We start from the raw sequence: 25,928 nt of genomic DNA on the forward strand, positions 1-25,928 counted from the left end.
TCAAGGCAGATGAAATGGCCAGACATTTGCCTTTTAGGGTTGCCCTAAGAAGAGCTAACAAAAAGGGTGACAGCCCTTAAACAGTTGCTTGGGGAGGAGGACATCTGCCTCTGTTTTACCAGCTATTCAGTGCTCAGGCCTTGCCTTGAAAAGAGCATGTGGGGCTGGGCAATAGTTCTCAGGCAGCCAGTTGTTATATGGCTTTTGTCTTAACGAAGCCACCCATTAGTGTAGAGCCATAACTCGCAGGAAGCCAGCTGTCAGGGCTGTGGCGCAGGCCACTCTGGGTGGGAGGCAAGGGGAGAGAAAGAGTGTGGCCAAATTCCCTTTTAGACACCTGAGCCTGGCTTTGTAACCAGAGAGTTTCGTCTTTTCCTCACTCCCATCTTCCCTGAGGAGACCCGTCACCCTTCTTGCTCTCCAGCCTTGGAGAGACAGTAGGGACATCTCCGGATCTAGATTCCTTGGTCTGCAACTCCCTAAGTGCTGGGCTGGGCTGGGCTGGGCTCTGCGGCGGCAGCGGCTGGCTGGCGTTTGGCGCTCTGATCTAGCGCTTCCCTTTGAAATCTACCCCCTCCTTTTTTTTTTTTTTTTAAACCAGGTATGATGATGTCAAACGTGATGCTGATGCTACAGTTACAGACACGGCCCCTGCTGGCGCAGCCTCTCTGATTCTCTCTTCCTCTCCACGTCCGGCGCTGGGCTTTTTTTCAGACAAGTGCATCTCCTAAGCAGGTCACATTTCAGCTGCGACCCACTATCCGTCTGTCACCGGAGTCAGACCGCAGGAGGAGGGCTGAGGAAGACGACGGCGTTTGCTCCCCCAACTGCGGGGTGGGAAGAAGGACATTAAAATACTGCAGAAGTCAAGACCCCCACCCCCCACCCCCACCCCAGGTCGAATTCAGACCACGATGCGCGCTCCAGGCTGCGGGCGGCTGGCGCTGCCGCTGTTGCTCCTCACAGTAGCTGCCCTGGCCGAAGGCGACGCCAAAAGGCTCAAAGAGGGCGAGACCCCCGGCAATTTCATGGAGGACGAGCAATGGCTGTCGTCCATCTCGCAGTACAGCGGCAAGATCAAGCACTGGAACCGCTTCCGAGACGTGAGTCTGCGAGGCCGAGAGGGCCGAGGGCTGGGGATGGGGGTTTGGAACAGAGACCCTGGGGCCGGGAGTGGCGGCTGCACGTCGCAGCCACAGGCTCCCGCAGCCCAGCCAGTTAATTGCACCAAGAGTAAACAACGAGCACCCACCGGGCTCCTGAGACCCCTCCTCATGCACTCCCCAGCACAGGAGCTGGCGGGCTTGGGACCCCCAGTCCCACACCCTCCCAGAGCGAGGAGTTACTCTGGGGGCGTGCGTAAGCGAAGAAGTCTCCCCTTCAGGCTGGGTGCGGAGAGGGGTGCGGGTTGCAGTGGGGCGGGGGGAAGGGGGCGGAGGGGAGTAGGGAGGGAGGGGCGGGGACCCTGGCCTTGCCTGGGCCTCCGACCTGCTCCTCTCTTTTTTTTGGTGAGCCATCCCCAGGTGTCCCCCAGCTGGGTGGATGCTGCAGGTTCCACATACGGGCCACTGCAGAAGGGGCTGGTCTGGGTGGGGCCGGCGGAGACGGTAGCATCGTCTTGCGCTTGCCTTCTATTCCCATCTTGGGCTTTGGGTAAGGGAGAGACAGAAGGGGACAGGGCCCTTGGTTGGCGCTCTGAGTTGGGGTCGGGGGCGCTCTTAGCAATCCTCCTAAGGCGAGATGGTGAAAGGCGTGTCCGTGATGGGGGGGCTGGTGAAGGCAGTGAAAATACCGGAGGCCACCTCTGGGTGGCCCCCAGAGCCAGGTCTGGGGTCCCTATGCTGAGGGACGCGAGCACTAATGGAGGCTGGTTTTCCAGGACCAACCTTTCATGGGGGAGCGTGGCCCAGAAGTTGGGGAGCTCCAACCTGGAGGGAAGACTCCCTAGCCCAGTGGACTTGAAAAGCAGAGGGGAGAGCGCAGTAGCTGGGTATGGGAGCCCTTCAGGGACGCCCGATGGAACCCAGGCTTAACCTTGTGCCGGACTTTGCGGGGTAGGGGGTGGGGAGGCGGCTGCGGAGGAGCGGGCGTCGCTGCAGCACTTTGTTTATGGGCACCTGTAGATCAGAGGGGAAACTGAAGGCTGCCGTGTTCGCAGAAGTGGAAGTAGGAGTGAGGAGGGGAGGGCAGAGGGCGTGGCTGGGACCCAGAGAAGGGTCGGGGCGGGGGTGTGAGGTGCAGGATGGGCCCGGATGCTCCGGAGGAGAGGAACGATGGTACCCCGTGATCTGGTGCTTTCCAACACCCTGTCCCCAGAAAACCTCTCCTACGACCCCAATTCTTGCTCCTCATTCCCCAGATTCTCTCATCAGACCCACCTAGTATAACACAGGCCACACCGTGACCTTTCTCATCTTAAATTGTGTGCATCCAGAAGTTCCTTAGCAATGTGTTTAAAACACACATGCTTCATATGATATCCAGCCAAAGGATGGAAACAGGCAGAAATATGCATCTTTTTGTTACCCTGAAACAAGTGACTGTTTATCTCCAAAGTCAAACTGGTAGGTTGTAATTCATCAGGACTCGCATGCTGCCTGGTCCTCAGGGCTGAGTGGCCTGGGCCCGAGTGGGCGGTTTGCCCCACCCCACGGCTGGTCCGGTGACAGGAGCCTGGAGCTCCAGCAAGACCTTTTCCACGTCCCCTGCAGGCCCAGCACAGATTAGCTGCAGTCTCCTGCCGCTGCCTGGGAAGTAGCCCGGCCACAGCATCGAGAGGGTGGCAGCAGGCTGGCCCATCCTGAATGCATGTGTCACTTGTCCAGGCCTCCCTCTGACTCGTTGGCAGTTTGATCTTCCAAAATGGGCCTAGTGAAGGTCAGAGGGAAAAGAAATGCTTAATCAGAACAATACAGGTTTAAAAATAAAAGGTTCCTACCCGCCTCCCTTCCTCCACTGACTTCCAATAACCAACTCTGTGGGTAAGGATAGATGACTGACTGCATGACCCCTGGCACAGGGCTGCCCACCTGTCTCCCTGTACTGATGCCAATCACTTCCCCCTTCCTCCCATGCTCATCAGAAGAAAGCCACCAGAATGAAATTCTGCAGGACCTGCCCCCATAGGATTCATGGAAAACTTCAAAGCATGTGTTGGTTTGCATGGCCTCAGGCATTTATAGGGTAGATTTCCTCTAAAACCCCATTTAAGGTAGCCCTGGCTATAGGAGCATGGGGCCAGGGAGAGAAGGAGGACAAGGAAGGCTGGGCAGGAGGACCTGGCTATAGGGATCCTTTGGCAGCTTCTGCAGAAATGCAGGAGGCTGCTAGCTCAGAGCCACTGCATTGCATAACTCTAGGGGTACCATAGTGTGAATGGTGCCCCCTGGAGTTGTGCAGTGCACAGACCATGCACAGGGGCTCTGCCAGGACTGCAGACAGTTCTCATTCCTCCCCTGTTAGCAGAGGCCCCACTTCCCACCCTAAGGACTGAAGGCCCTCTAGTTGGGCACAGCATCAGCTTTATGTACATTTCATCAGGCAAGCTTTCTTGTAAATATGCTCCTTCACTTCTCAAAAGAGAGGTAGGAGTTTCTTCTGAACCTCTGAGGCATTGCCAGATGGAGCCAGAACCTTGTTGATAATCAGTCACAAAATGGTGCAGGGCCCCCACTCTGCCTCAGTGGAAGGGAGGCAAGCAAGCAGGGGGAGTGGAATATTCTTGGGGAACAGGATCAAGGAGTCGATAGTGTGGGTGGAGGGAAATGTCTCCATTTAATGGTTGGACTGAATTGAGGGGGGAGATTGAGGGAATCATGTCGAAGAGGTCAGGAGAACGAAGGAGAGAAGGAAAGCGCGGGCCGTTGCTCCAGTGTGGAATTGGTCTGAGCTGGTTAGTGGGGAGTTCAGCTTAGCATTCTTCCTCTGAGCACTAGGATTATTAGGGGGGTGGGGTGTTGCGAAGGATTTACTGGCAGAGTAATCCTCCCCTCCAGTGGGCGCGGGGCTCTCACATGTGTCAGGATAGATCTCTGCCCTGCTGCCAGGAGGAGGGCATTTCAAGTCAGTGATGGGGATCTAGCTGTGCCCTGCTCTCTGCAGGCCTGGGCTTTTTGGAGCCCTGCTCCCTAGTGCTACTATCTCCGAATTCACTCCCTGCAGAAGTGGGTGGATTTTACCGCAGTCTTTGGAACAGAGCATCCAGAGCCTGGTAGATAGAGATGGACACTTGAGAGGAGACAGGCCCATTACACAGCGTTCTTCCTGGCAGCTTCCAAGAGCTGGCTGGACAGCACTGACTGTTCTTTTTCTTCTTGGCTCTTCTCTGCTTTGTACTCCACTTCCATTACATTTTAATGATATTTATGAGTGTCCAGCACAGTGCTGGGCACCCGGGAGGCACGCAGTTAGCACGTGTTGAATCACTGGTTGCAGGGAGTGCTTACATCTGCCAGTCCCTGCAGTCAGCACTTTACCCCTGTGGCCTCTTGTGCCCTCCAACAACCTATGAGATAGTTACCATTACTTTATATTCCACCCTATATAGGGCACAGAGGCACAGAGAAGCTGAGTAACTTATCCACGGTCAAATAACTAGTAAGCAGCAGAGCTGGGATTTGAACCCAGGTCCTCTAACTCAACTTTGCTTTTTAGAGAACTCTAAGCCTAACCCTTAGTGGAGATGGAAAAGAAGAGTCTACCCTGGCTTGTGCCCTATGGGCTCAAGGATGCCTGGGCAGGAGCAGCACCTCCTAGGAAGGGGGGGCAAGGCTCTCAGTGTCTTTGGCAGCCTGCCACCAGCCTGGCCTAGCAACCCTCCAGAGCAGCTCTCTACCCAGGAGAGGCATGAGGCCTGGGTTCAGGTTCTGACTCTGCCACTGCCTGGCAACATTATGCCAGGTACGTCACATAACCTCTCTGAACTTCACTTTCAGCCTAGGAGACTGAAACGGACACGTGAACATGAAGACATCTTGTCAGAGGGCTGGAGGGCATCCATTTCAGGCAATATAGAAAGAAAGTCCAACCCCGTAGAAAAACCACCAGATGGATCAGTGTTTCTGGGGCTAGCCCACACCATGCCTCTGGCTCCATGAGAATGACACCGATATATGTTTCTAATTCACTCATTCACTACAGATCCGAGCACCTCCTCTAGGCCTGTGGCTTCACCATCAACCTGGGGTCTGGCCCAGGAAACATCGCCTGCTGGCTACTTAGGATTCTCATGTTTTTATGAACATCAAGTAGGCCAGTAGCAAGTTTCAGCCACAAAGGGGCTCCCTTGTTACCACCCCTCCCCTCTCCCCACCCCATACTGCTGAACCAGTGCAAGTGTGGGAATGAGCTGCACAGGTGTTCGTGGATAAGTGTGGGTGTGTGAGAAGAACCCCAAACTGGGTCAGGATGGATTCCATCATTGAGATTTGGGGATGGGAGGCTGGGTCCTGCCCTGGCCTCCTCCACCTCCACTTTGGTTTCAAATCCTCTCCCACGCTGGAGGGGCTGGCGTCGCCCAGAGCAGTGTAATGCAGTGAGAGACTCTTGAACACCCAGCGGGGCTCCAGGCCTTGGGAAGAGAGGGAGAGAAGAGCAGTCTTTGCCTAGAGAGGCCGTCTCAGTCTCCTCTCAACTTCCAGGCAGTCTGCAGAGGATGGCCGGCCAACACCACCCCCTCCATTCTCCAGAAGGTCAGAGGGCTTTCTGGAGGAGTGGAAGAGATCTATCCTACCCTGAGCCCCAAGGGCCCTGGGAGGGTGCTCAGCTTGTCTTCCTCCCTGGGGGAGCCACTTTCAGTTTCTGGCCCTTGATTTTTCCCTTGGTTTAACGGGCAGCCCTTGTCATTCTGTGACTCCGGAAGATGGCGCTAGAGCCCATCCACAGCCCTCCACCTGCACACATCCCCCCCCCCCAACCCCCACCCCGCCCTTGCCACCTTGCCACAAGCTGAGCAGCAGGACTTTGGGTTTAGGAAAAGGATTTTCTTTTTGCTCCTGAGGAGGTATCTGTGACCAGGTCAGGGTTCAGTATGTATTAACCAGAGACCAAGAAACCTGAGAAATGAGGCCTAATGGCATCCTGGGGCAAACACCAGGCTGAGGATGGCCATACTGCCGCTGTGTAGGTTCCCTTGTAAGTGTAATGTGGGTCTTCTTAGGACTATAGACAGGGAAAATGTGTCTAACCTTGGCGGGCAGACCCAGGCCCAGCTGCAAGCTGTAGGGTAATGTGATTCTTGAAATGTCACAGCCTCTGACCCCCTGAGGGCTCAGCCAGTGTTCACTTGTATATATAGCCCCTTCCTTGGGGTTGCTGCAGCATTTATTGGTCATAAACACATTTGGCACATGTTGGTGCTGCTTTGCATCATCACTTACGCTGTGGGCTTGTATCTCAAGAGTCCTCCTGCTGGTGTTTATCACATGCCTCCCAAGGCAAGTCCCTGAGGGTAGGGTCTGAGGATAGACTGCTTTGTGACCTTACCACCCCATCCTCAGAGCATTGCATGGGGTTTTTGTGCACACAGTAGGTGCTCAGTATAAGTATATGCACCGTGGAATAGGAGAGCCAGGAAGGGTCTCAACTAACCTGTCCTCTGAGCCCCTCCCTCTTTTCTCCAGGGAACAGCACTGTGGATTCGGGTGGTAGAGGGCAAAGGGAGAGCTGGGGCTCTGGGCTGAGCCATGCTGACTATTTGGGGTGACCTCTTCCTCTTTCTGGACCCTGAAAGGTTGGGATAGTCACAACTAGAACCCTGGCACCCTGACTCCAATGATTCATTTGTAGGATAAGGGAGTAAATGCTGCCGTGAAGGAACATTATCCCGCAGGCCTCCCTGTTCTCCCCTGTGTCTGTGGGCCTGGACCTGGCTGCAGCCAGCCTTCCCCTTTCTCCTGGGAAGTAGGGGGCTCAAAATTTCCCCCCACCTCAGTGGGCCCACCGAGCGGGTGACCCACCCAGCAGACCTGTGGGTGGGTGAGCACAGGGCTTCCTCAGGTGGAGACCAGGTTCCCCGAGGCAGGGCATCCTGCCCCTGTCTTCCCTGACATCTGAGAAGAGGTCAAGGCTGCACACAGCAGGAAGGACAAGCCAGGCCAGGCCAGTGTCTTACTCCTGCTTGGACGCAAGCTGCTGGCTCCTTCCGTGATCCCTTGCTCCCTTGCACAGGTTAGAGGACGTGGAAGAGTCTGAACTTGTTCAGGCTCCTTTTCCCCTCTTCTCAAAGTTCTCAGTTTAGGAGAGGGGGGGAGCAGAACTGCGGAGCCTCAGCAGCATTAAGCACTGAGCGCTGAGCCTCCACATTTTACAGATAAAGGAACCGAACACACCCAAGCCCGTGTGCTCTTTCACAACCCCATGTCTGTGTTTCCTCAGCTCTAGTGTCTGGCCCTCCTCAGAGATCCCTGGGATTTAAATCCTGCCCCCGACTCATGTTCCAGAAAGGAAACAGAGGTCCTGAGGCAGCTCAGAACAGAACTCCAGGCCCACCCTCCCCTATACCTCTCTCTTGTTCTCTGCCCTCTATGGCCCCCTGGGGCCACTGCCTGAACCAGAAACCCAAGGACTGGGGCAGAGATGCCCCTGGAGCAGTGGAGAGCTCAGGCCCCGCGGAATGTGGGGATGGGGGGTCAGCGCGGGCATACCTGAGGCCAGGTGGAGCTCCTGGCATGCTGGCAGTGATAAGCACATTTTTGTCCTCCAAGGAAATTCCTCCGAGCAGAGAGGAGGTGGGAGGCGGGGAGTCTGCCAGATGCCTGACTCCGTCTGTTTGTCCAGGCCTAACAGCCTCTGCCACTCCCTCTGAGAGAGGGGCAAATATTTAATGACTGCCCCCCTCCCAGCCTCCTCCATGTGGAGGGTGCCGCCTCCTCAAGATGCCTTCCGCCTGGGCCTGCGACAGGGGTGTCAGGCCTTGGCTGAGAAGGAGCCAGGCGGGACCCACTTCACCCCTGCTTGTTCCTTTCCGGGTCCCTCCCTCTGTGCTCCCCGGCTCTTTGCAGGGAGAGGTAGGAGGAGCCCCCAGCTACAAGTTCCCCACTCCTGGGCCTTCTCAGTGGACTGGGTTCCATCAGAGGTTCCCTAGCCTGAGGAATGAGGCCAAAATAATGCCGGCTACGGGACCTTTCAGAGGTTGACAGAGGCCTGGCCCACTTCCATTTTTAGAGGTTCTTGATTTATTAAGAAATGAAGAAGTGCTATAATAGGGTTACAGAAGTTGTGGTTTCTTTAAAGTCTCATGATGCACATCTTTCGGTCCTGTCGGTGTGCCTCTGGCTGTAGCGCCTCAATTGGAGACGTCAGAAGTCTGCGTTTGAGGCTCCTTGTGACTGTGAGACCCAGAAGTGCCTCTCGTCCACCTTGTCCCCCAGACTCCCACCGTGTGTGCCAAAGAACCCAGCTTCAGTGCTCCTGTTTCGTGAGTTTTGCAAGCATAGAGCTTCACAGTTTACAAAGTGCCCTCACAGCCGTTATCGCACTGGGTCCCTCCGCGGCTCAGGGAGGAAGGCAAGGGAGTCAGTCACCCTTAATTTATAGGCAAGGGAAGGGGCTCCAGTGAGGGCAAGGCTCTCTAGGCCACAGTCTTGTTGGCAGTCAGAGGCCAGGCCAGGCCAGTACCCAGTGCCCTGATTCCATGCCAGGGCGAGGGTGGGGGGTGTCAGTCTCTCCATCACACTGTGCTGCAAAGAGGCAGGTGGAGATTTGCCCAGGTGGTGTTTAGCCCTGGGGCGCTGCTCTTCTTTTGCTTGATTCACTGCTGTGTCCCATCCTCCCCACCAGATGGAGAGGCTGGGGGAGATTGGGTTAATTCAAGCTGTGAAGTGAGCGGGTGATTTGGGTGCTAATTAAAATGACAGGAAGTAAACAGCGCTTGGAAACACCCAGCATGTGCCCCCTAAGCCCGACTAGGCTTGCGCACTCACTGCCGTTTCTCCCCCAGCTTGGCACAGTGGGCCCTGTCTCCATGGCAACCGGGCTGAGCTGCTGAGATCAAAGCAGGAGATGGGTTAGCTCCAAACCAGCCGAACCAGGGGCGGGTGAAGAGGGTTCTGGAAATGCCTGGAGAAGGGGGGCCCCCAGGTGTCTTCCCCCACCACCGCCAGTCTCTCCACTCTGCTACAAGACTCCCTGCCTAGGGGTTGGAGCACAGCTGGTGTGGTGGGAGAAACCACCCATGGGCTGGGATTGGGCCTCCTGGGTCCAGTCCTGGCCTGGGACTTTCTTTATCTGCGAAAATTTATGGAGCAATACAGAGTCCTGGTTAGGGGCACAGATTCTGGAACCCCAGTTCTGGGGGTACCAATACTCTTTTGCTGTGCTCTTGATGTGTGATCCTGTATAAGTCACTTAACCTCTCCAAGCCTCAATTTTATCACCTGAGAAATAGGATGGTAATAGTGATTTTCTCTTAAATTCTCATGAAGAGTAAAATGAGCCAATGAGTGCAAAGTGCATAGCGCAATGCCTGCCACACAGTAATTGCTCAAAAGATGTTAGCTATTATTAGGGTATTTTTACTATTGCTAGGTGCTGGGCATAGAAAGGTGAACTTTATATGGTCTCTGCCCTCAAGGAACTGGCCACCTAAATAGGGCAGAAGCAATGGCATTGCTTGGTGTAACCAGAGCAATAATAAACTTCTACTAGGTGCAGTCCACCTGAAGGAAAACTAGATACGGGGCGAGGTTAGGGAAGATGAAGTGTGAAAGCCAGGTTTTGAAAGATAATTAGAAGTTCAGGGGCTGGATGCAAACATACATTCCAGAGGGAGAAGAAGGCTGTGCCGAGGCCTGGCCAGAGTGAAACATCCACTGGAAGGACGTGGGGACAGGAAGAGACTCAGAGAAGATGGACTTTCTTCTGTAGGTGACAGGGAACCCTGTGAGGGTTTTTAAATATAATATTTATTGTGTTTTTTTCCCCCTTCATTACAAAAGTAATACATGTTCATTGTAGAAATTTTAGAAACTTGGAAAAGGCAGAAAGATGCCCAAATTCTCTATTCCTCTCCCCCAGAGGAAACCACTGTTAACATTTTGATATGAATGCTTTTTACCTAATCATCTTTAAACATTTTTTTTCAAAATAAGAGCAAGCTATATATTTAGCAAAGGGTTTTAAGGTGGGAGAAACATGATCAGAATTATCTTCTAGACAGATCCCTGTGGCTGCAGGGGTGTGGAAGATGGGCGGGGTCAGGGAGAGCCCAGAGGAGACCCTGCAGTAAGTGAGGCCGGGGTTGCTAGGGTGGGACCAGTGGGCATGGTGAGGGGAAGGCAGGCTGGAGAGAGAGCAGGAGGTGGAGTGGACAGGACTTGCTCCTCTCACTGAGACCCCTTGGGGGCAACTCTCCTCACACCCCACTGGTCTCTTGCTCTCCCAGTGGTGGCCGCTCTCTTCTCCATTTGCAGGGGCCCCTATTGTGGCCTCCCCCTGCCCATTTCCTGTCCCTCCACCATTTTTTCCACCTGAAGTCTCTGGTCTCTTCTGCTGTAACAGCTTTTATTTGTTGAGTATTTTGTGGACACCAGGCACCCTTTAATCTCTGAGTGGTCCAGGAGTTAGGTGCTGAGCTCCTACAGGCCAAGGTGCTTGCCCAAGGTACGCTGGTAAGGGAGCGTGGGCTTCTGTGTGACTCCAGGGCCCTCTCTCCCCCCTCATCCCCCTCTTTGGCTGGCTGCTTCCATTCTCCTGGAACTGAGTGTCCTGGGATCCAGAACCACTTAGGCCTCCCCCAACCTCATCCACCACAGCAGACACAAGGAGCTTAGCTAGAACCCAGGGCAACCCTTGTATACAAAAGGGGCTCAATCCCTGTATCCTGTCAGGGGGAATCTTAGCCTCACTTGGGTTGGGGTAGGTGGAGATGGCTCCCCACCGGGGCTCTCACAAAGCAGCAGGATGGTGAAATAGCCCTTTCTTAGAACACTCTCTTCCCGCAGCCCACTTCCCCCTGGATTTCTAATCAGAAATTCTTGGTACTGACCTTTGAGAACCTTCTTTGTTCTGAGTCCCAAAGGCTTCTGCTCACAGCCTGGTTGGAGGCTAAGGCATTAGGTTAGGTCCAGAGTGAGGGAGGGAATGAGCAGGCATCAAGCCCTCAGCTAACACCCCCCTGCTCCAGTTCAGGTGTGGGTGGGTTCTGGGGCACACAGACCTTGTTGGTTGAAAGCAGGTGACTCACACAAGCCACTTCCCCCCTCCTCTTCACAACCTCATGCCCACTCCCCTTCCAGAGGACGATGGAGCAGATGGGAAGACCCCAACTCCATGAAGGCCAATCCCTACTTTTGCCCCAACTTGTAACCCTGGCCTCAACCACTTGGCCATGCTCAGCCTCATTTCCCATCTGTGGTGAGTGGACACCAGGGGAGGGACCCCTCCACCCTGATGAGTTCCTGGAGAAGAAGGGCTGGGTCTGGGCTAGCTTCCTTTGGCCCTGGCATAAAGGGAAATTGTGCCGCAGTTCCCTGTCGGCTGCCTGGCCGTCTTCTTAGAAGCTTGCCCAGGGGCTCAAGAGGGTTCCAGCCACATCCTGTGGAATTGGGTGGGTGCCTGAGCCAGGAGCCTGGGCTGGTCTGTTCAGTGTCCAGGGGGCTGCCCAGGCCAGGTTCTCCAGAAGCCCCTCCTGTGGCTTTCCTCCTTCTGCTCCTGGGTCCAAGGACTGCAGGACACTTGGCTGCTTGGACACATATGTGGGTTGTTACTTAGTTTCTAGATAAAAACCAACTGGCATTGGGTGAACTGTCTTGAAGTGTCCTTCTTTCCTACGAACACCCAGCACACACCGTTGCTTCACGTGTGTGCATGGGTACAGATGCTCACAGACGAGGACACGCATGCCTGCACACACAGGTGCTTTGGGACACACGCCCATGAGTGTGCACGTGTGAAGACCCAAATGAATGCACACACGTGCACGTGTGCAGAAGCACACACTCAGGTTTGCACCTGACCCCAGCGTGCTCTACCTGGGTCTGATGCCAACTGCTTGATCGGCATGGCCCCTCTCTGGCCTTTGCCCAGGAGGCTCTGTTGATAAGGGCTTTTGCCCCTGCCTGTTCCTGATGCTTGTCAACTTCCAGGGGATGCATCAGAGGCCTCAGAGCCCTTGGGCTTTCAAGGCCCTGTGGGTGCCCTCTGGTGCAGGGCCCCCGTGTCCTCTTCCCCAGGCCTGACAGGAGTCTGGTCCCTTCCCACCCCTACCCCACAGTGTGGCCTCTGCCCTCATCCTTGCATAGTTTTGATCCTTGGGTGGGACTCACGACGGGGAGGCAGCTGCACGTGGCTTCTCCTGCCCCCTGTCCTCCAGCGCCCGGAGCCCCATGCAGAGGAGGCCGGCAGCTGGCTCCTTGGTACCACCAGCCTCCAGTCCTGAGAAGCCCTCTCCCACCTGCCTGGCAGAGCTGCTACTGGGAGCACCTTGGGAGCTGTTTACTGGTTTTCAGCTGCTGCCTCCACCCAACAGGAGAAAGTGGGGAAACCAGAGGAGCTGGGGTTTTATGCCAGTGAGCTAGGCTGGGCGGGAGCTGCCCTGCCTCTGGCCACTGCGGGGTCCACGGGCTCAGGGGAGGGACTTGCGGCCGGAGGAGGGTGAGGAGAGAGCTCCCGTGTGCCCCGGGTGCCCGACAGTGTGCGGTATCCAGAAGAGAGGTCTGTGCTGGGCATTGGGTGACCTGGGTTCTGAGGTGGTGGGACCTGGGTCAGGTCATTTCTTGTCTCTGGACTTCCCGGCCTCTCCTGCGCACAGAAGGGGCTGGGACAGATGACCTCAGAGGGCCTTTTCAGGATCTTCTGAGTCTGAGGATTTGCAGTTGGACGATGGTAACTGAGGAAGCTGTTGGGAGGGGCCGTGGTCCCCCTTTCTCTCAGTGCACCATCTGAGTTCTGCATGCAAGTCAGACCTTGACTGAAAAACAGGTGTCAGGGGAGGGAACTGCCTAGGAAGGGAGGCACCCTGGTAGAAGGAGAGAGGGTGTTTCTGGAACAGCCAGGGCATAGGCATGAGAATCACTTCCCAGGCAGTATGGGCCTCTCAGACATCTGTCCTGATGGTGGGGTGAGGGCCGGTTCCTTTGGGACCGGCTTCAGGGCCTGAAGTAGAGGGATGGGGCCTCACCCTTAAAGCCATGGTCCTCACCTCTACTGCTCCTAAGGCCAGCCCTGAGCAGGCCCAGGCCTTAAGCTCTCTTTTGTAAAGACATACGAGTTCTATCCTCCAGTTGGAGACCATAGAGGTCAGAGGACGGTAGCAATCAAAGACCATTGCCCAGCATCCACAGGCACGTGATGAGGCCTGGGGAGCCCTGACCACATGATCTGAGGGTAGGCCTCACACTAAAATCCTCGTCTCTCCCTCTCTCCTCCTGCGCTGCTTCCCGTGGCCTGCTGCTGCTTCCCGATCTCCAGGAGGTGGAGGTGAGTACTGCCTGGGGCTCCACTGCATATGTATCTGCAGCTACACACCCCACTCTCTTCTCTTCTCCCTTGCACACTTACCCAATTTCTCCTCCCCTGCATCATCCAGTGTGGGATGGGGGGTGTGGAATAAGGAGAGGGGAGATGGGGAATAGGGGAGAGGCCGGAAGAGATTCTGGGCATGGGTTTAGGGGAATAGAGGTCTGGGGGAGGCAGCTGGCAGGGCCTGGGTGGACAGGGGTCATCTGGGAAACCACGAGGATGGTGGCAGTCGACATGCGGAAGCAGTGGCCCAGCCTTCTCCTCTGTTGGCTCTGGAGTTGAACTTCGGCTCTAGGATGTAAATCTTAGCCCTTCCCTTCTCCCTCACCCCCTCTGTCCTTCCCTAGGATGACTACATCAAGAGCTGGGAGGACAATCAGCAAGGAGATGAAGGTAACATGCCCCTCCCACGTTGGGGAAGGTGACTGACACCCGTGAGGACTTGAGACCAGAGGGCAAGTCCTGATCATGGCTTTGGACGCTCCTTGGGGAGCCAGACCAAATGGGGATGGAACTTCCAAGCTGAGGAGCTCTGGTTATCAAGGGCTGATAGAGAGAGGGACTTCCCAGCTCAGAAGTGGGGCTGGGGGCTCCTGGGCTCTCTAACACTGAGTCCCAGGTGACCTGTGTCCTAACTCTGTGTCCCTGCAGCCCTGGATACCACCAAGGACCCCTGCCAGAAGGTGAAGTGCAGCCGTCACAAAGTGTGCATTGCCCAGGGATACCAGCAGGCAATGTGCATCAGCCGCAAGAAGCTGGAGCACAGGTGAGGGCCTTGGGGAGGTGGGAGGCCTGGAGGGGGTTTGCTTAAAGAGCAAGGGCTTAACTAATACATAGGAGAGGATCAGTTATCTTTTGCTTCGGAACAAACTACTCCCAAGCTTAGTGGCTTAAAACAACAAATGTGTGTTATCTCACACAGTTTCTGAGGGTCAGGAATCAGATGTAGTTCTATTGGATGGTTCTGGCTTAGGGACTGTCAGGAGGTTACAGTCAAGATGCTGGCTGAGGCTGCATCATCTGAAGGCTGCACTCAGGCTGGAGGATCCACTTCCAAGCTCACTCACTTGGCTGTTGGCCCTAGTCAAGGGGACCTCTCCATAGGGCTGCTTGAGTGTCCTCACAGCATGGCAGCTGGCTTCCTGTAAGGCAAGTCATTCAAGGGAGAGAGAGCAAGGAGGAAGCCACATTTATGACCTAGTCTTTGAAGTCACACATGGTTACTTCTGCCGCCTCTATTTGTTGAGAGCGAGTCTTAAGTACTGCCACACTCTAGGGGAGGGGAATTAGGTTCCATGTTTTGAAGGGAGGAGTGTCAAAGAATCTGTGGACATATTTCAAAACCACCACACTGTATGAGATCAGACACCAAACTGTGGGACCCAGGGAAAAGCACATTTCCTCTCTGGGCCTCGGTGTCCATATCCGTAAGACAAATAGGTTGGCCCAGATAGTTTGAGGTTCCTTCCAGCTCTGACATGGAGCAACTTCATGAAATATTTAAGGTTGTAGCTTCTGAGGCTTGTAGAGGAGGGAAGGAGTGAGGGGCATTTGAGGCCTTAGCTCCAGCCCAAGGACAAGACCCTGCCTGACTCCAAGACACCCTGGAGAAGGTCCCATTTCCCTCCCCTTTCTCCTTAATCATAGAATCAGAGACCAGAGGCTTGGGGTTGCAATCTTAGATGCCTGTAGGGGCCTGGCAGGTAATGTAAATGCATGAAGAGAGCTTGGTGACAAACCACGCTGGTGAGCCCAGGCCTTTTGGAAATGCAGGACCAGGACTCCCATATCTTCCATTTTAACTAAGCCAGAAATCCAGGGTTTTTTATGTGAACTCTTCCATTTTGCAAATGTTCGTGAATAACCCAATTAAAAACAAAAACCCTTGGTGGTCAAACAAAATGATCCTACAGGCCAGATGTGACCCATGGGCCATCAGTTTGCAACCCTTGATTTGGTCTTACCCCTTATGCAAGTGTGAGTCCCTTTTACATCTTACACTTGGGCCTGGAGTTGCAACCTGAGGGCCCTGCTGGAGAGGGGAAGCTGGGGGTCTATACACTGCCCTGTTGGTTCCACCTTTATGAGCTAGAAGAGGGTCTGGCTGGGGGTGATGGGAGGTGGACAGGGGCAGGGAGGCAGCTGCATCTACTATAGATCACTAAGAGCAACTTCTTTTTGGAACCAGTCTCCTGAACCCTCCCTTGCCCTGTCCGTCTCTCATTTTTGCTTCCATCCCTGTGCCCTCCCATTCCGCTCCTCCTGTAGGATCAAGCAGCCTGCCCTGAAACTCCATGGAAACAAAGACACCATGTGTAAGCCCTGTCACATGGCCCACCTCGCCTCCGTCTGCGGCTCTGATGGCCACACTTACAGCTCAGTGGTGAGGAGCCCTGGCCCCAGGAGGAGTGGGGGTGAGGTGCACTGGAGTCCGCAGGGAGCAGAGAGGACAGCTCAGCTGGGCCTTCTGTGGGGCTCCCACTCCCAGTACTGCTGTGGGGCCGGATGCACTTGTCAGTGCATTCAGCGTGGCCGACCACAGCAGGGGCACCAAGCCCAGGAGTCTGAGCCAGACCCTGCCCCTGACCTCGGGCAGGTGCAGGTGGGGGCTGGGGCCTGGAGGAGGCCGGTAACTGCAAGTCAGAGTAAGTGAGGAAAGGGCCTCATGAAAGTATGGAGGACAATGGAAGGAAGGAGCTCCATTGTCCAGGTGCTGGGTGTTGAAATCTTCCCATGGGTGGTTATCTACGTGGACAGGATGGTTCACCAGCAAGCACCAGGCATTCTGGGGCAGGAGGAAGTAATCCTCCGTGAGATGACAATGTGGGAGGGAACGGTGGTTGGATGAGTGAATTCCAACTTGATGGGATTTTTGTGAGGGTTAAATGAGACAGTATTTGTGAAAGCATTTTATAAACCTTAAAGTACCCTAGAAATGCGGGTGCTAATTGTGAATGCTTCTGCTAGCTGTGAGGAGTTGCTTGGTGTTTGGAGGGCATGGACTGTTAGCTGGTGTTGGGTTCTAGGGCTTTGGGACCCTTTTGGAGTGAGATGCAGATTTAAGAGTCACCCACTGTGGGTGATGATTGAAGTTGGGGAGGGGATGAGGTCACCCAGGGAGAATAAGGCAGAGAGAGAGAATAAGCAAAAGGGCAGAAGCTGCACGGAGGAGGGGTACAGAGGACGTAGGCGGAGCTGGTAGAGAGAGGAGAGCGCTGAGTCACACCACCTGAGGGCAAAGCGGGGTTTGGGCAGGAGGCTGTGGTCTGAGGGTCCCAGCGCTGCCCTGTGGGGAGGTGGAGGTCATTGGGAGGTCTGGCTTCCAGCCCAGCCCTGTGGCCTTGGCTGAGTCACTGGGCTTCTCTGAGCTTCCGTGTTCTCTGCTGAGCACGAGAAACACAATTCCTCCCTCACAGAGCTGTCGGGGGCCAGGTGAGGTCACGTTGTAAAATGCTACGAGGACCCGCTTCCATGAGCGGTCATCCCATGGGGAGAAACCAGACACGACCAGGGGAAAACACTTGAAGGGCGAGGAATGGATGAACCCCTCTGGAAACTGTAAAGGCCAGGGAATTAGCAGATGTTCAATAGCCAGTAGCTGTTTGTTATCAAGAGAGCCCATGGAGGTGACTGTGGGAAGGCCATGAGGGAGGGGCCCACAGCCGGTTACCTAGGGGCCAAGGGACTGTGGGGAGGAAGAGGAGAGGCCAAGAGGGCAAGGAGGGGTGGGTGAGTGGGGGTGAGGGGATGGGGGTTTCCTGGGAAGGACAACTGTGCAGAGAGGCAGGCTGGTGCGGAGTGCGGCTCCTGGGAGCCTTTGATTCCCCCCGCTTCCTGGGCCTGCTGCCCCTGACCACTGTACACCTGTGGCCTCCAGGAGGATTAGGAGGGCCGCTCCAGGCTGTTCGTGGGTCTGTCCCTCCCAGCTCCAAGGGGGAAGGCAGATGTGGCTGCCATGGTTGGCTGGACGGTGCCCCTAGCAGTGCCCCCGTCACCCAGCCCGACCTTACTTTTCGTGCAGTGTAAGCTGGAGCAGCAGGCGTGCCTGAGCAGCAAGCAGCTGACGGTGAGATGCGAGGGGCCCTGCCCCTGCCCCACGGAGCAGGCCGCCACCTCCTCCACAGATGGCAAAGCAGGTAATGAGTGCTGGGCCACAGCCAGGCTAGGGGTGGGAGGCGGCTCACTGCCAGGGCCCCAGGGCGCCTCCTTCAGGAGAAGTAGCAAAGACAGGGACAGGCCTGAGGGACCTGTGGGTCTGGAGGTCTAGTTTACATGGAGCAGGAGGGCCCCGGCCTCATCCCAGGGAGACTGTGCTGGGTGTTTTTAGTGCTAGGGAGTGAGGCGGAGGAGGAAGGTGGGAGAGGAGGAGAGAGAGCCTCTGATTTCTAACTCCGCTTCCCTCTGGCATCCCACTGCCCAGCCTCCAGGCCTGTAGGGCAGCACCCCCAGCTGAGACCATGCTTGCTGCTTCACCCCACCTTCACCCTCCACCCCCTTCTCCCTGTTCTGCCGACTGCAGAGACCTGCACGGGCCAGGACCTGGCTGACCTGGGGGATCGGCTGCGGGACTGGTTCCAGCTCCTTCATGAGAACTCCAAGCAGAACGGCTCAGCCAGCAGTGGGGCCCGCCTGGCCAGTGGTACAGGAGCTGGTTGCTCTGCAGGGGAGGAGGGTGGGAGATGGGGAGACAGGGGTACACTGGGCCACCTGGCTGCACTGGGAAGCACCCACTTTTGCTCCCTCCTGCCAGACCCTGAGCCCCTGAAAGAACCTAAACCTCAGAACAAGGGGAGGGAGTCTTGATCAGACAGGAGGGATTTGGGATAGCTAACAGGAAGAATTTCTTAAAGTGAGTGGAAGGAAGATAAACCCTGAAATGGGTAGCCAAGGGAAGGGAAGGAATTATTTTCCCTGAAGGGCTTTCAAAACAGGGTTTTGACTGGTTTGGGTGCAGTCCTGTGCAGAGGCCGAGGGATGGGCCTTCAGCCCTTCTTGAATTTCTCAACGCCATGGTTGGATTCTGAGCTGTCCTGACCCTGAACAGAGGGCTGGGGCTGACAGAGAGGTGGAGGGATGGATGGACAGATGGATGGAGCGATCTACCTTGAGCAGGTCTGAACCGTGGCCTTCTCCCCAGGGCTGGACAAGAGCCTGGGGGCCAGCTGCAAGGACTCCATCGGCTGGATGTTCTCCAAGCTGGACACCAGTGCCGACCTCTTCCTGGACCAGACAGAGCTGGCTGCCGTCAACCTGGACAAGTACGAGGTCTGCATCCGCCCCTTCTTCAACTCCTGCGACACCTACAAGGATGGCCGTGTTTCTACCGCCGAGTGGTGCTTCTGCTTCTGGAGGGAGAGTGAGTGTGGCCCCTCCCAGGGCCCCGGCCCCCCGGCCCTGCTGTGCGGGCTCTGCCCCTTGCTCCAGGGTGTCTTTGGGAGTGGGGGTGGCTCCCTCTTGGCTACCTCTCCATGCCCAGAACTTTTCCTGCTCCCCCACCTCCTCCACTCTCTCAGCACCTCACCTCTTGGAGCCTAGGGAAGCCAGCACTTGAACTCCCTTCCTCGGCAGGCTCCAAGGTGGATTTTGTGGGTCCTGAAGCTTATGCGCTTTCGGAGGCCTGCTTTAAGGAAGAGTGTTAAAAACTACAAATGTAAAATTTCGAGGGCCCCTCGGAGGGCTTGGAAGGGGCTGAGGGTTCCTGAAGCTGAAGCTAGGTTGGCTTCTCAGTGATTCCACCTTTAGGCCCATCTCACAGTGCTTGCCCCGAATATGTGATTATGCGTGTGATCATTAGCCTTAGAGATACAACGTCATTTGTCAGCTTTATATATCCTGAGCCAGAGCAGGACATGTGCTTAGAGATCATCTAGGCCAAGTAATAACCGTCTTCGATGGTTAAACTGAGGTTCCGAGGGATCAGCTGACCAGCCAGAGGTGGGGTAGCCCGTGCTCTGCCTCTGGTGTTTGGCCTGGTCCCCACTGTGGTCGTGCGATGGGAGCGTACAGCAGCTGCGGCCCGAGGCTGGGGCTTCCTCTAGGGTTCCGCCATAAGCTGGTGTGGGACCCTGGGCAGGCAACTGAATCTTTCCGAGTTCAGTTTCTTCGTCCAAATGGGGAGATAACAATACCTCAGAGACTGCTGTGAAGATGAAGTGAGAACATCTGGGTGCAGCGCACCATGTGAATCACAGATCCCTCCGCCAGTGCGGGGTATTTCGACCAGTTTTACTGCCCGTAACTGCCCAGCCTTCCTGCTCTCTCTGCACAGCTCCAGCACTTTTACTTCCCAGGCCTTTGGAGCTCGTGCTGTCCATTCTGTACAGTAGCCTTCTTGGGCAGGAGGCTGGGAGCTGACCTCCTTTTACAGACAGCCAGGCCCCCGCTGGGAAAGGCTAGGGGACTTCTCAAGGTCACAGACAAGTTAGATTTGGCTGCCAGTTATTTTCAGGCTTCCATCTGATGTTCCCTCCAGTCTTATGTTGCCCCCGGGCCCTCTCACCGTGGGAAATCTGTGCATTCACCCCCTCTTCTGAATCCTGTTTACCCATCTCATGAGTCACCAATACCCTCAGAGAGCCCTGGGCTTCTTGGGGGGCCTCAGCGCATCCCACAGCCATGGAACAGCCTCTCCCAGTTGGAGCCCGGGTGTTCTTATCTGGCAGAGCCCCTGTGCCAGTTTTGGAGACCTTAGAAGGATCAGTGCATCCCACTGTGGGGCAGCCCTGTGTCCGAGCCTGGGTATTTTCATCTTGCAGAGCCCTCTGACTGGGTTTCTAAGCCTTGAGGGGGCTCAGTGAGTCCCATCAGCACCGTGGGACAGCCCCCATCAGAGGCTGATTCTCTCCCTGCAGAGCCCCCCTGCCTGGCAGAGCTGGAGCGTATCCAGATCCAGGAGGCTGCCAAGAAGAAGCCAGGTGAGGGGGCTGGGCTCGGCTCAGAGGAGGAGTCAGGTGCCCCGGGGTCCCTCTGAGGCCCAGAGGCTCTAGCCCCTGGGTATCATGGAAGATGCTGAGTTCAGAGGAGGCCCTGGCTTAGGAAGACAGGAGACGGAAACTCTTCCTCCTGTCTTTATCCTCGTGGTGGGGAAAGGTCTCCCAACCAGCCCCTCAGTAAGTGTGTTTTAAGCACTAATTTTGTGCCCATTCCTGCCGGGGCTGGAGGTAGGAATACAGAAGGTTCCTAGAACCCTCTGTTCAATTCACTTCAGCCAGGGTGTGTGCAAAGCTCAAGGGAGGCCCTGCCATAGCAGATGCTCGTGTTCTCGGCAAACATTTGAGTGCCAGCCCTGGAGAGACAACAGCAAACCCAGCCTAGGTCAGAACTGATGGGCAAGACAGTAGTGGTCCCTGGCCTCATAAAGCACACAGGCTACTTGGGGAAACACAACCCACAAGGTGACACACCAGAAAGACAGAGCGACCGGTTGTGGCTCCTGTATGTAGCTGAGGTGCTGAGGGAGAGCACAGTGGACAGAAGTCAGCCTGGGGTCAGCGAAGGCCTCTCTGGGGAGCTGGTGTTCAAGAGGAGACCTGAGAGGATGAGAACAAGGTAGCCAGGAGCAGAGCTGAGGGCAGGAAAACGTTCTTGGGACACAGAAAAGGACCCGTGTGGCTGAGCGTGGTGGTTGAGGGGACAGAGGTCCGAGGGGCAGATCCCATGGGGCCTTATAGCTCCTGGGTGCAGCTTGGCCTTTAACTGGGCAGTGAGACCAGCACATATGAAACCAAACACTGGAACCTCCCTGCAAAGCCGTATTGACTGAGAACCCAGTGGCCTTTGGGGGCAGGCACTAGTGCCACTTCTGCCAGGAAGCCAGGATCTTCCTCCTGGAAGGAATCCTCTCTGATCTGCATTCCCCTAGCATATGCGCTGGGCCTTAGGGCACATGTCCTGGGGTGCCTGGTGTTAATACTTCTCTGTTGTCTCATCCCTACTAAGTGGGCAGAGTCTATCACCGGGGCGCCAGAGTGGGGATGTCAGCCGGTGTCTGTTAAGTGAACAGAGGAGCAGCCTGAGGGCAGGTCAGGATCAGGGCTGGGAGGGGAAGCTGGCGTTGCCGGCAGGAGACAGCCAGGCAGAGGAGCAGCTGTAGGATCGAGGGCGTCTGCACAGCGAGGTCACACTGGCCGTCCTGCAGGACTTGGGAACTGTGGAGGCAGATGGGAGCCATTGCAGGGGCTGAGCAGGTGGTTTAGAAAGGCAGGTTTTCTTGTTTCTGGTCAGTCAAGCTGGAATAAATGCTGGCGTCCAACCCTGGACGTCTGAGCTTGTTGGGTGGTCAGCACCTGGGCTGGCTGGGATCTGGTGGGGTCTGGGCCCCTGTGAACCCAAGGTCCCAGGGCCACCTCTGGGAAGAGCCCACACCCCGAGGCCCCTGCTCTAACCCTGCGGGGCGTGCCCCATTCAGGAGTCTTCATCCCGAGCTGTGACGAGGATGGCTACTACCGCAAGATGCAGTGCGACCAGAGCAGCGGCGACTGCTGGTGTGTGGACCAGCTGGGCCTGGAGCTGACGGGCACCCGCACGCACGGGAGCCCTGACTGCGGTAAGGGCCGGACAGCCACCAGAGGCCCAGCTTGGTGTGGCAAGGTTTCCTGCTAGCAGGATGCTAACCTGCCCCTTGGCTTGTTCCCCTCACAGACGACATCGTGGGCTTCTCAGGGGACTTTGGGAGCGGTGTCGGCTGGGAGGACGAGGAGGAGAAGGAGACAGAGGAAACAGGCGAGGAGGCGGAGGAGGAGGGCGAGGCTGGCGAGGCGGATGACGGAGGCTACATCTGGTAGATGGCCCGCGGGGAGCTGGGGCAGGCCAGGGTGCTGACGGCCGGGGAGACAGGCCAGCAGAGGCCTGGACAGAAGCAGGCAGATTGCGAACGGATCCAGAAAATAACAGTCTGAAGCTACCCTGGCTCCAACGGGGAGGACCAGATGTGCGAGTGTGCATGGCACGTGTGTGGCATGTATGGCCGGGATGTGAGAGAGAGAGAGAGAGAGAGAGAGGGAGAGAGTGAGAGTGTGTGTGTGTGTGTGTGTGTGTGTGTGGCATGCACTGAAGAACATGTCCTTGGTCCACACTTCTACTGGCAGAGTGAGTCACCCAAAGGCCCCTTCGGCCTCCTTGTAGTTGTTTTCTTTCCATTTTAGTTTTAAAATACACACATACACACACTGCAAGGTCAAAACTGATTAAATGAGATGCCCCCTTGCCAGTTCCCCAGCCCCATCCAGGCCCACCCTGACACCCTGGGATTCCTTCTCCTGATTTGCTACCCTCTCCCCAATCAGTCCTCCCTCCTCCTGCCCCTGCCCTTCTCTCTTTCCCTTCTGGAGTCAAGCTCTGGCCTGTGGGATGAGGCCTAGGGACCATCCCTGGGGGCAGAGGGGAGGGAGGGCAGGGAGCTGTCTGCTGGCCAGTTTGGCTGTGACACGCCCACCAGACTCAGATGAGAGGGGCTGGGACACCCGCCTCAGTGAGTGCTTCCCCTTTGCTGGACTCTCCTCCTAACCCAAGCCAGTGTGACCAGAGGTGGCAGAGAAGAGCTGGGGGCAGAAGCTGAGAGGTGGGGGAGGAAAAGGCCTTGGCAAGCTGCTGGGGAGGGGAGGGGTGGACCATGTGAGGAAGAGAAGGGGCCAGCTTGACAGGGAGAGTATGCCTTTGCAGATCCAGGTAGAGCTCTTAGGAGTGGAGACGGGGCACCCCTGAATGCCAGGCCCTAGAACAGCTCAGGCCCCTTTCTGTGGCTCTCAGGTGGGGGCCTGGTCTGGGCTGTTCTGTAGGGGCAGTGGGTAGTGGTTATGCAGGTGAGCTCCCCCTAGCCCTGAAGGAGAACCACACCTTCCCCTGTCTCCATTGCTGGGGTCCCCCACCCCAGGAACCTGAGGATCAGGCCGCAGGTGAAGAGCCTGGGTCTTGCCCAGGGGTGTGGGTATGCACCCACGTCCTCCCTGACCCCTCAATAATTGCTCCGCTCCCATCCAGACCAACAGAAAGCATTGTCCCTGAGACCCTGTGAAGGAGGAGCAGTGGAAAGCTGCAAACCTCTGCCCTCAGAGACCAGGATGTTTCCCCATCTCTCCTCCTCAACAGAGAGGCACCCCTAGGCCATTTCCAGCCCCACTCCTCTCAGCCCCCGGGCTTGCCCTCCATCCCCTCTGAGGGTCCCCTAGGGCTGCTCTAGTGGAGGGCCTTTCAAGCTCTGAGGTGTTCAGGGTTGTGAAAAGTCAGAGGGGACAGGTCCGGGGCAACCAGAATCTGAGGCCATGCCTCACTGTTCCCCCAAATCTCCTTACCGTGTGGCAGCCAGCATGGATGAGAAAGTGCCCCATGGTTTGTTTTTTTTTTCTTACTCTATCCAGTTCTCCCTGTTGAAGCAAATTTTTTAACACCTTTGGTGAAGAGTTTCTTGCCTGGATTTGGGCCTCTGATGCCCTTTGGTGTGTGGTGAGTGCAGTGTGTGTGTGTGTGCGCGCGCACGTGCGCGAGCCTAGGGACCATCCCTGGGGGCCTGGCTTATGAGGAGGAGCGCCCTGTGTGCTGGGTGGTGGCAGGGTGTGGGGTCCACGTGGTAAGGTTCCCTGGGCAAGCCTCCCAGCCTGGCTCCCCGGATTCTTTACTTCCACCCCAGAATCCACATCTTACAAGCCCTCCCTAGGGGGAAATAACGAAACTCCAGTTAGCCCCACGAACCGCTTCTCATTCCACAGCACAGTTCTGATTGTTAAGGTGTCGCGCTGTTCCAGATCCCCCTCGCCTGTCTCCCCCTATCCCCTTCCTGTCCTCTCAGTCCTTCCTCTGGTCCCCGGCTCAGTTCAGGGAAATTCCAGTTCACGTCAGCCCTCTGCTGTCTGAGCACAGCTCCTCTCAGAGCTACTTGAAACTTCCTGCTCTCGCTAGGATTGGAGTCTGTCTGTCTCTTCCCTCTGCCCTGGCTCAGACTTCTGGAACCGTCTCCTGGGCGTGGCTGTTGAGGATGCTGGGGCGTTCTGGGGTGGGGAGGGGGCAGAGAGGGAGGAGTGCCCCTCTCCTCTTACTGTCGCCCTCCCCTCCTGGGGGCGCATGCCCTCTCTGGGTCTTCTGGTCGTGCACGTTTTTGTGACCTTGTAAATATGTTGTAGAGAGAAAGCAAAAGGCGCTGAACTAGACCCTGGCGGGACTCAGGGATCCAGCATTGCCCTGTCTCTGAAGCCTCTACGCTGCTTTTCACCCCACCCTCTGGGACTGAGACACCTGCCCCCTGCAAAGTTAGACCAAGCAGCTTGTGCCCAGTGGGCTGAAGGCCTCCAAGTCACTTCTTGTCAGACAAGGTGCAGGTTTCCTTGTGAGCAAGGTTGCAGGGTGGTCCTTCCTCAGCTCCTTGGATGTGTGCCCTTGACCAAGCTGTCTGCCACCTGGCCCCTCCCGTGTCCCTCTTCTCGGTGTCCTCTCTCTGTCCTGTCCCCACTCCCCTGGCTTAGGCAGGCAGCGGGATTCGGGCTGTGTTGGAAAGAGCTCGACACCAAATTTTCAGAGAAGTTTCTTGCCTGGCCCTGGAGCTGCCCTTGGCCACCCCAGGCCTCCTTACCCACTGGCGCTGGGAGAGATGGGCTTGTCTAAGATGGGGCAGGTTGGAGTTGGAGCTAACAAATGTGCCTTGAGAGACCACTCAGAGAGGGTTCAGGGCGATGGGGAAGGAGGTGTGGGAGCTCAGGAAGGAGGAGGAGGGAGGTGAAGCTGATGAGAGTGTGAGGGGGTGTGACTGGCCCCCGTTGTCCCCCTGGGGCTGTGGCCACATGTGGCCAGTGGTCACACTTCTGTCCTCACGCCAGCCTGCCTGGTTTTAGTGGGCAGGCCACCCACTCACCTCTCATGAGCTCCATCTGCTTTCAGCTTCACCTGAGTGGGTGGAGGTCCATTGGGATCAACATGGGAACCCTCCATTTCACCAAAGCCTCCCCCGCAGCCCTTGGGGAGAATGAGTGGCTAATCCACCCACCCCCGGCATCATTGTGAGGCTGTGGGCTGGCAGGGATCAAAGGGAAGAGACACCGGGGCTGCCAAAGGAGACTGGAGACATCCGAGGAAGTCCCAAGCAGAGCAAATTGCTTTATAGCCTGAAGCCTCCTTAAACTGTGTTATGTGCAATAACTGAGCTTAGAGTTAAGAATTGTGTTCAAGTGCTTGGATTTCCGTCTGTATATTTAAGTGCTGAAATCGTATCTCTCAGTAATTTTAGATGTCTTAAAAAAAATCGACAAACAAAGTGTTAGACTGTGTCTGTGCATTGATGGGCACTCAAACGTCCCGTGGGTCACCCCACCCTCTTCCTCTCCCCTGTGCCCCCCCTCCCCCTCCTTCCACTTGGGGACCCCGCCTCGTGTTGTCTTTATCTGCCTATTAACTCAGCCTAAGGAAACAAGTACACCCCACACATGCATAAAGGAAATCAAATGTTATTTTTAAGAAAATGGAAAATAAAAACTTTATAAACACCA

At 56.1% G+C, this 25,928-nt stretch overlaps 1 protein-coding gene across 2 annotated transcripts; it reads left to right on the top strand.

Annotated features, from left to right (window-relative positions):
• Positions 1 to 11: 11 nt before the first annotated feature.
• Positions 12 to 25,928, top strand: SPOCK2 (SPARC (osteonectin), cwcv and kazal like domains proteoglycan 2). Of its 2 annotated transcripts, none has more exons than XM_081253661.1 (11): positions 12 to 66; positions 602 to 1,103; positions 13,806 to 13,851; positions 14,110 to 14,224; positions 15,727 to 15,841; positions 17,480 to 17,594; positions 17,978 to 18,097; positions 18,596 to 18,814; positions 20,310 to 20,372; positions 21,866 to 22,003; positions 22,099 to 25,928. In XM_081253661.1, exons 2-11 carry the CDS (start codon positions 915 to 917, stop codon positions 22,239 to 22,241), a joined length of 1,263 nt encoding a protein of 420 aa, XP_081109787.1. In that variant the 5' UTR covers positions 12 to 66; positions 602 to 914; the 3' UTR covers positions 22,242 to 25,928. The 2 variants fall into 2 exon arrangements, with proteins under 2 accessions (XP_081109787.1, XP_081109786.1); XM_081253660.1 differs by lacking the exon at positions 12 to 66 and adding an exon at positions 141 to 467.

This window comes from Mesoplodon bidens, assembly GCF_964165515.1.
Source record: "Mesoplodon bidens genome assembly, chromosome: 1".
Lineage (NCBI taxonomy): Eukaryota > Metazoa > Chordata > Mammalia > Artiodactyla > Ziphiidae > Mesoplodon > Mesoplodon bidens.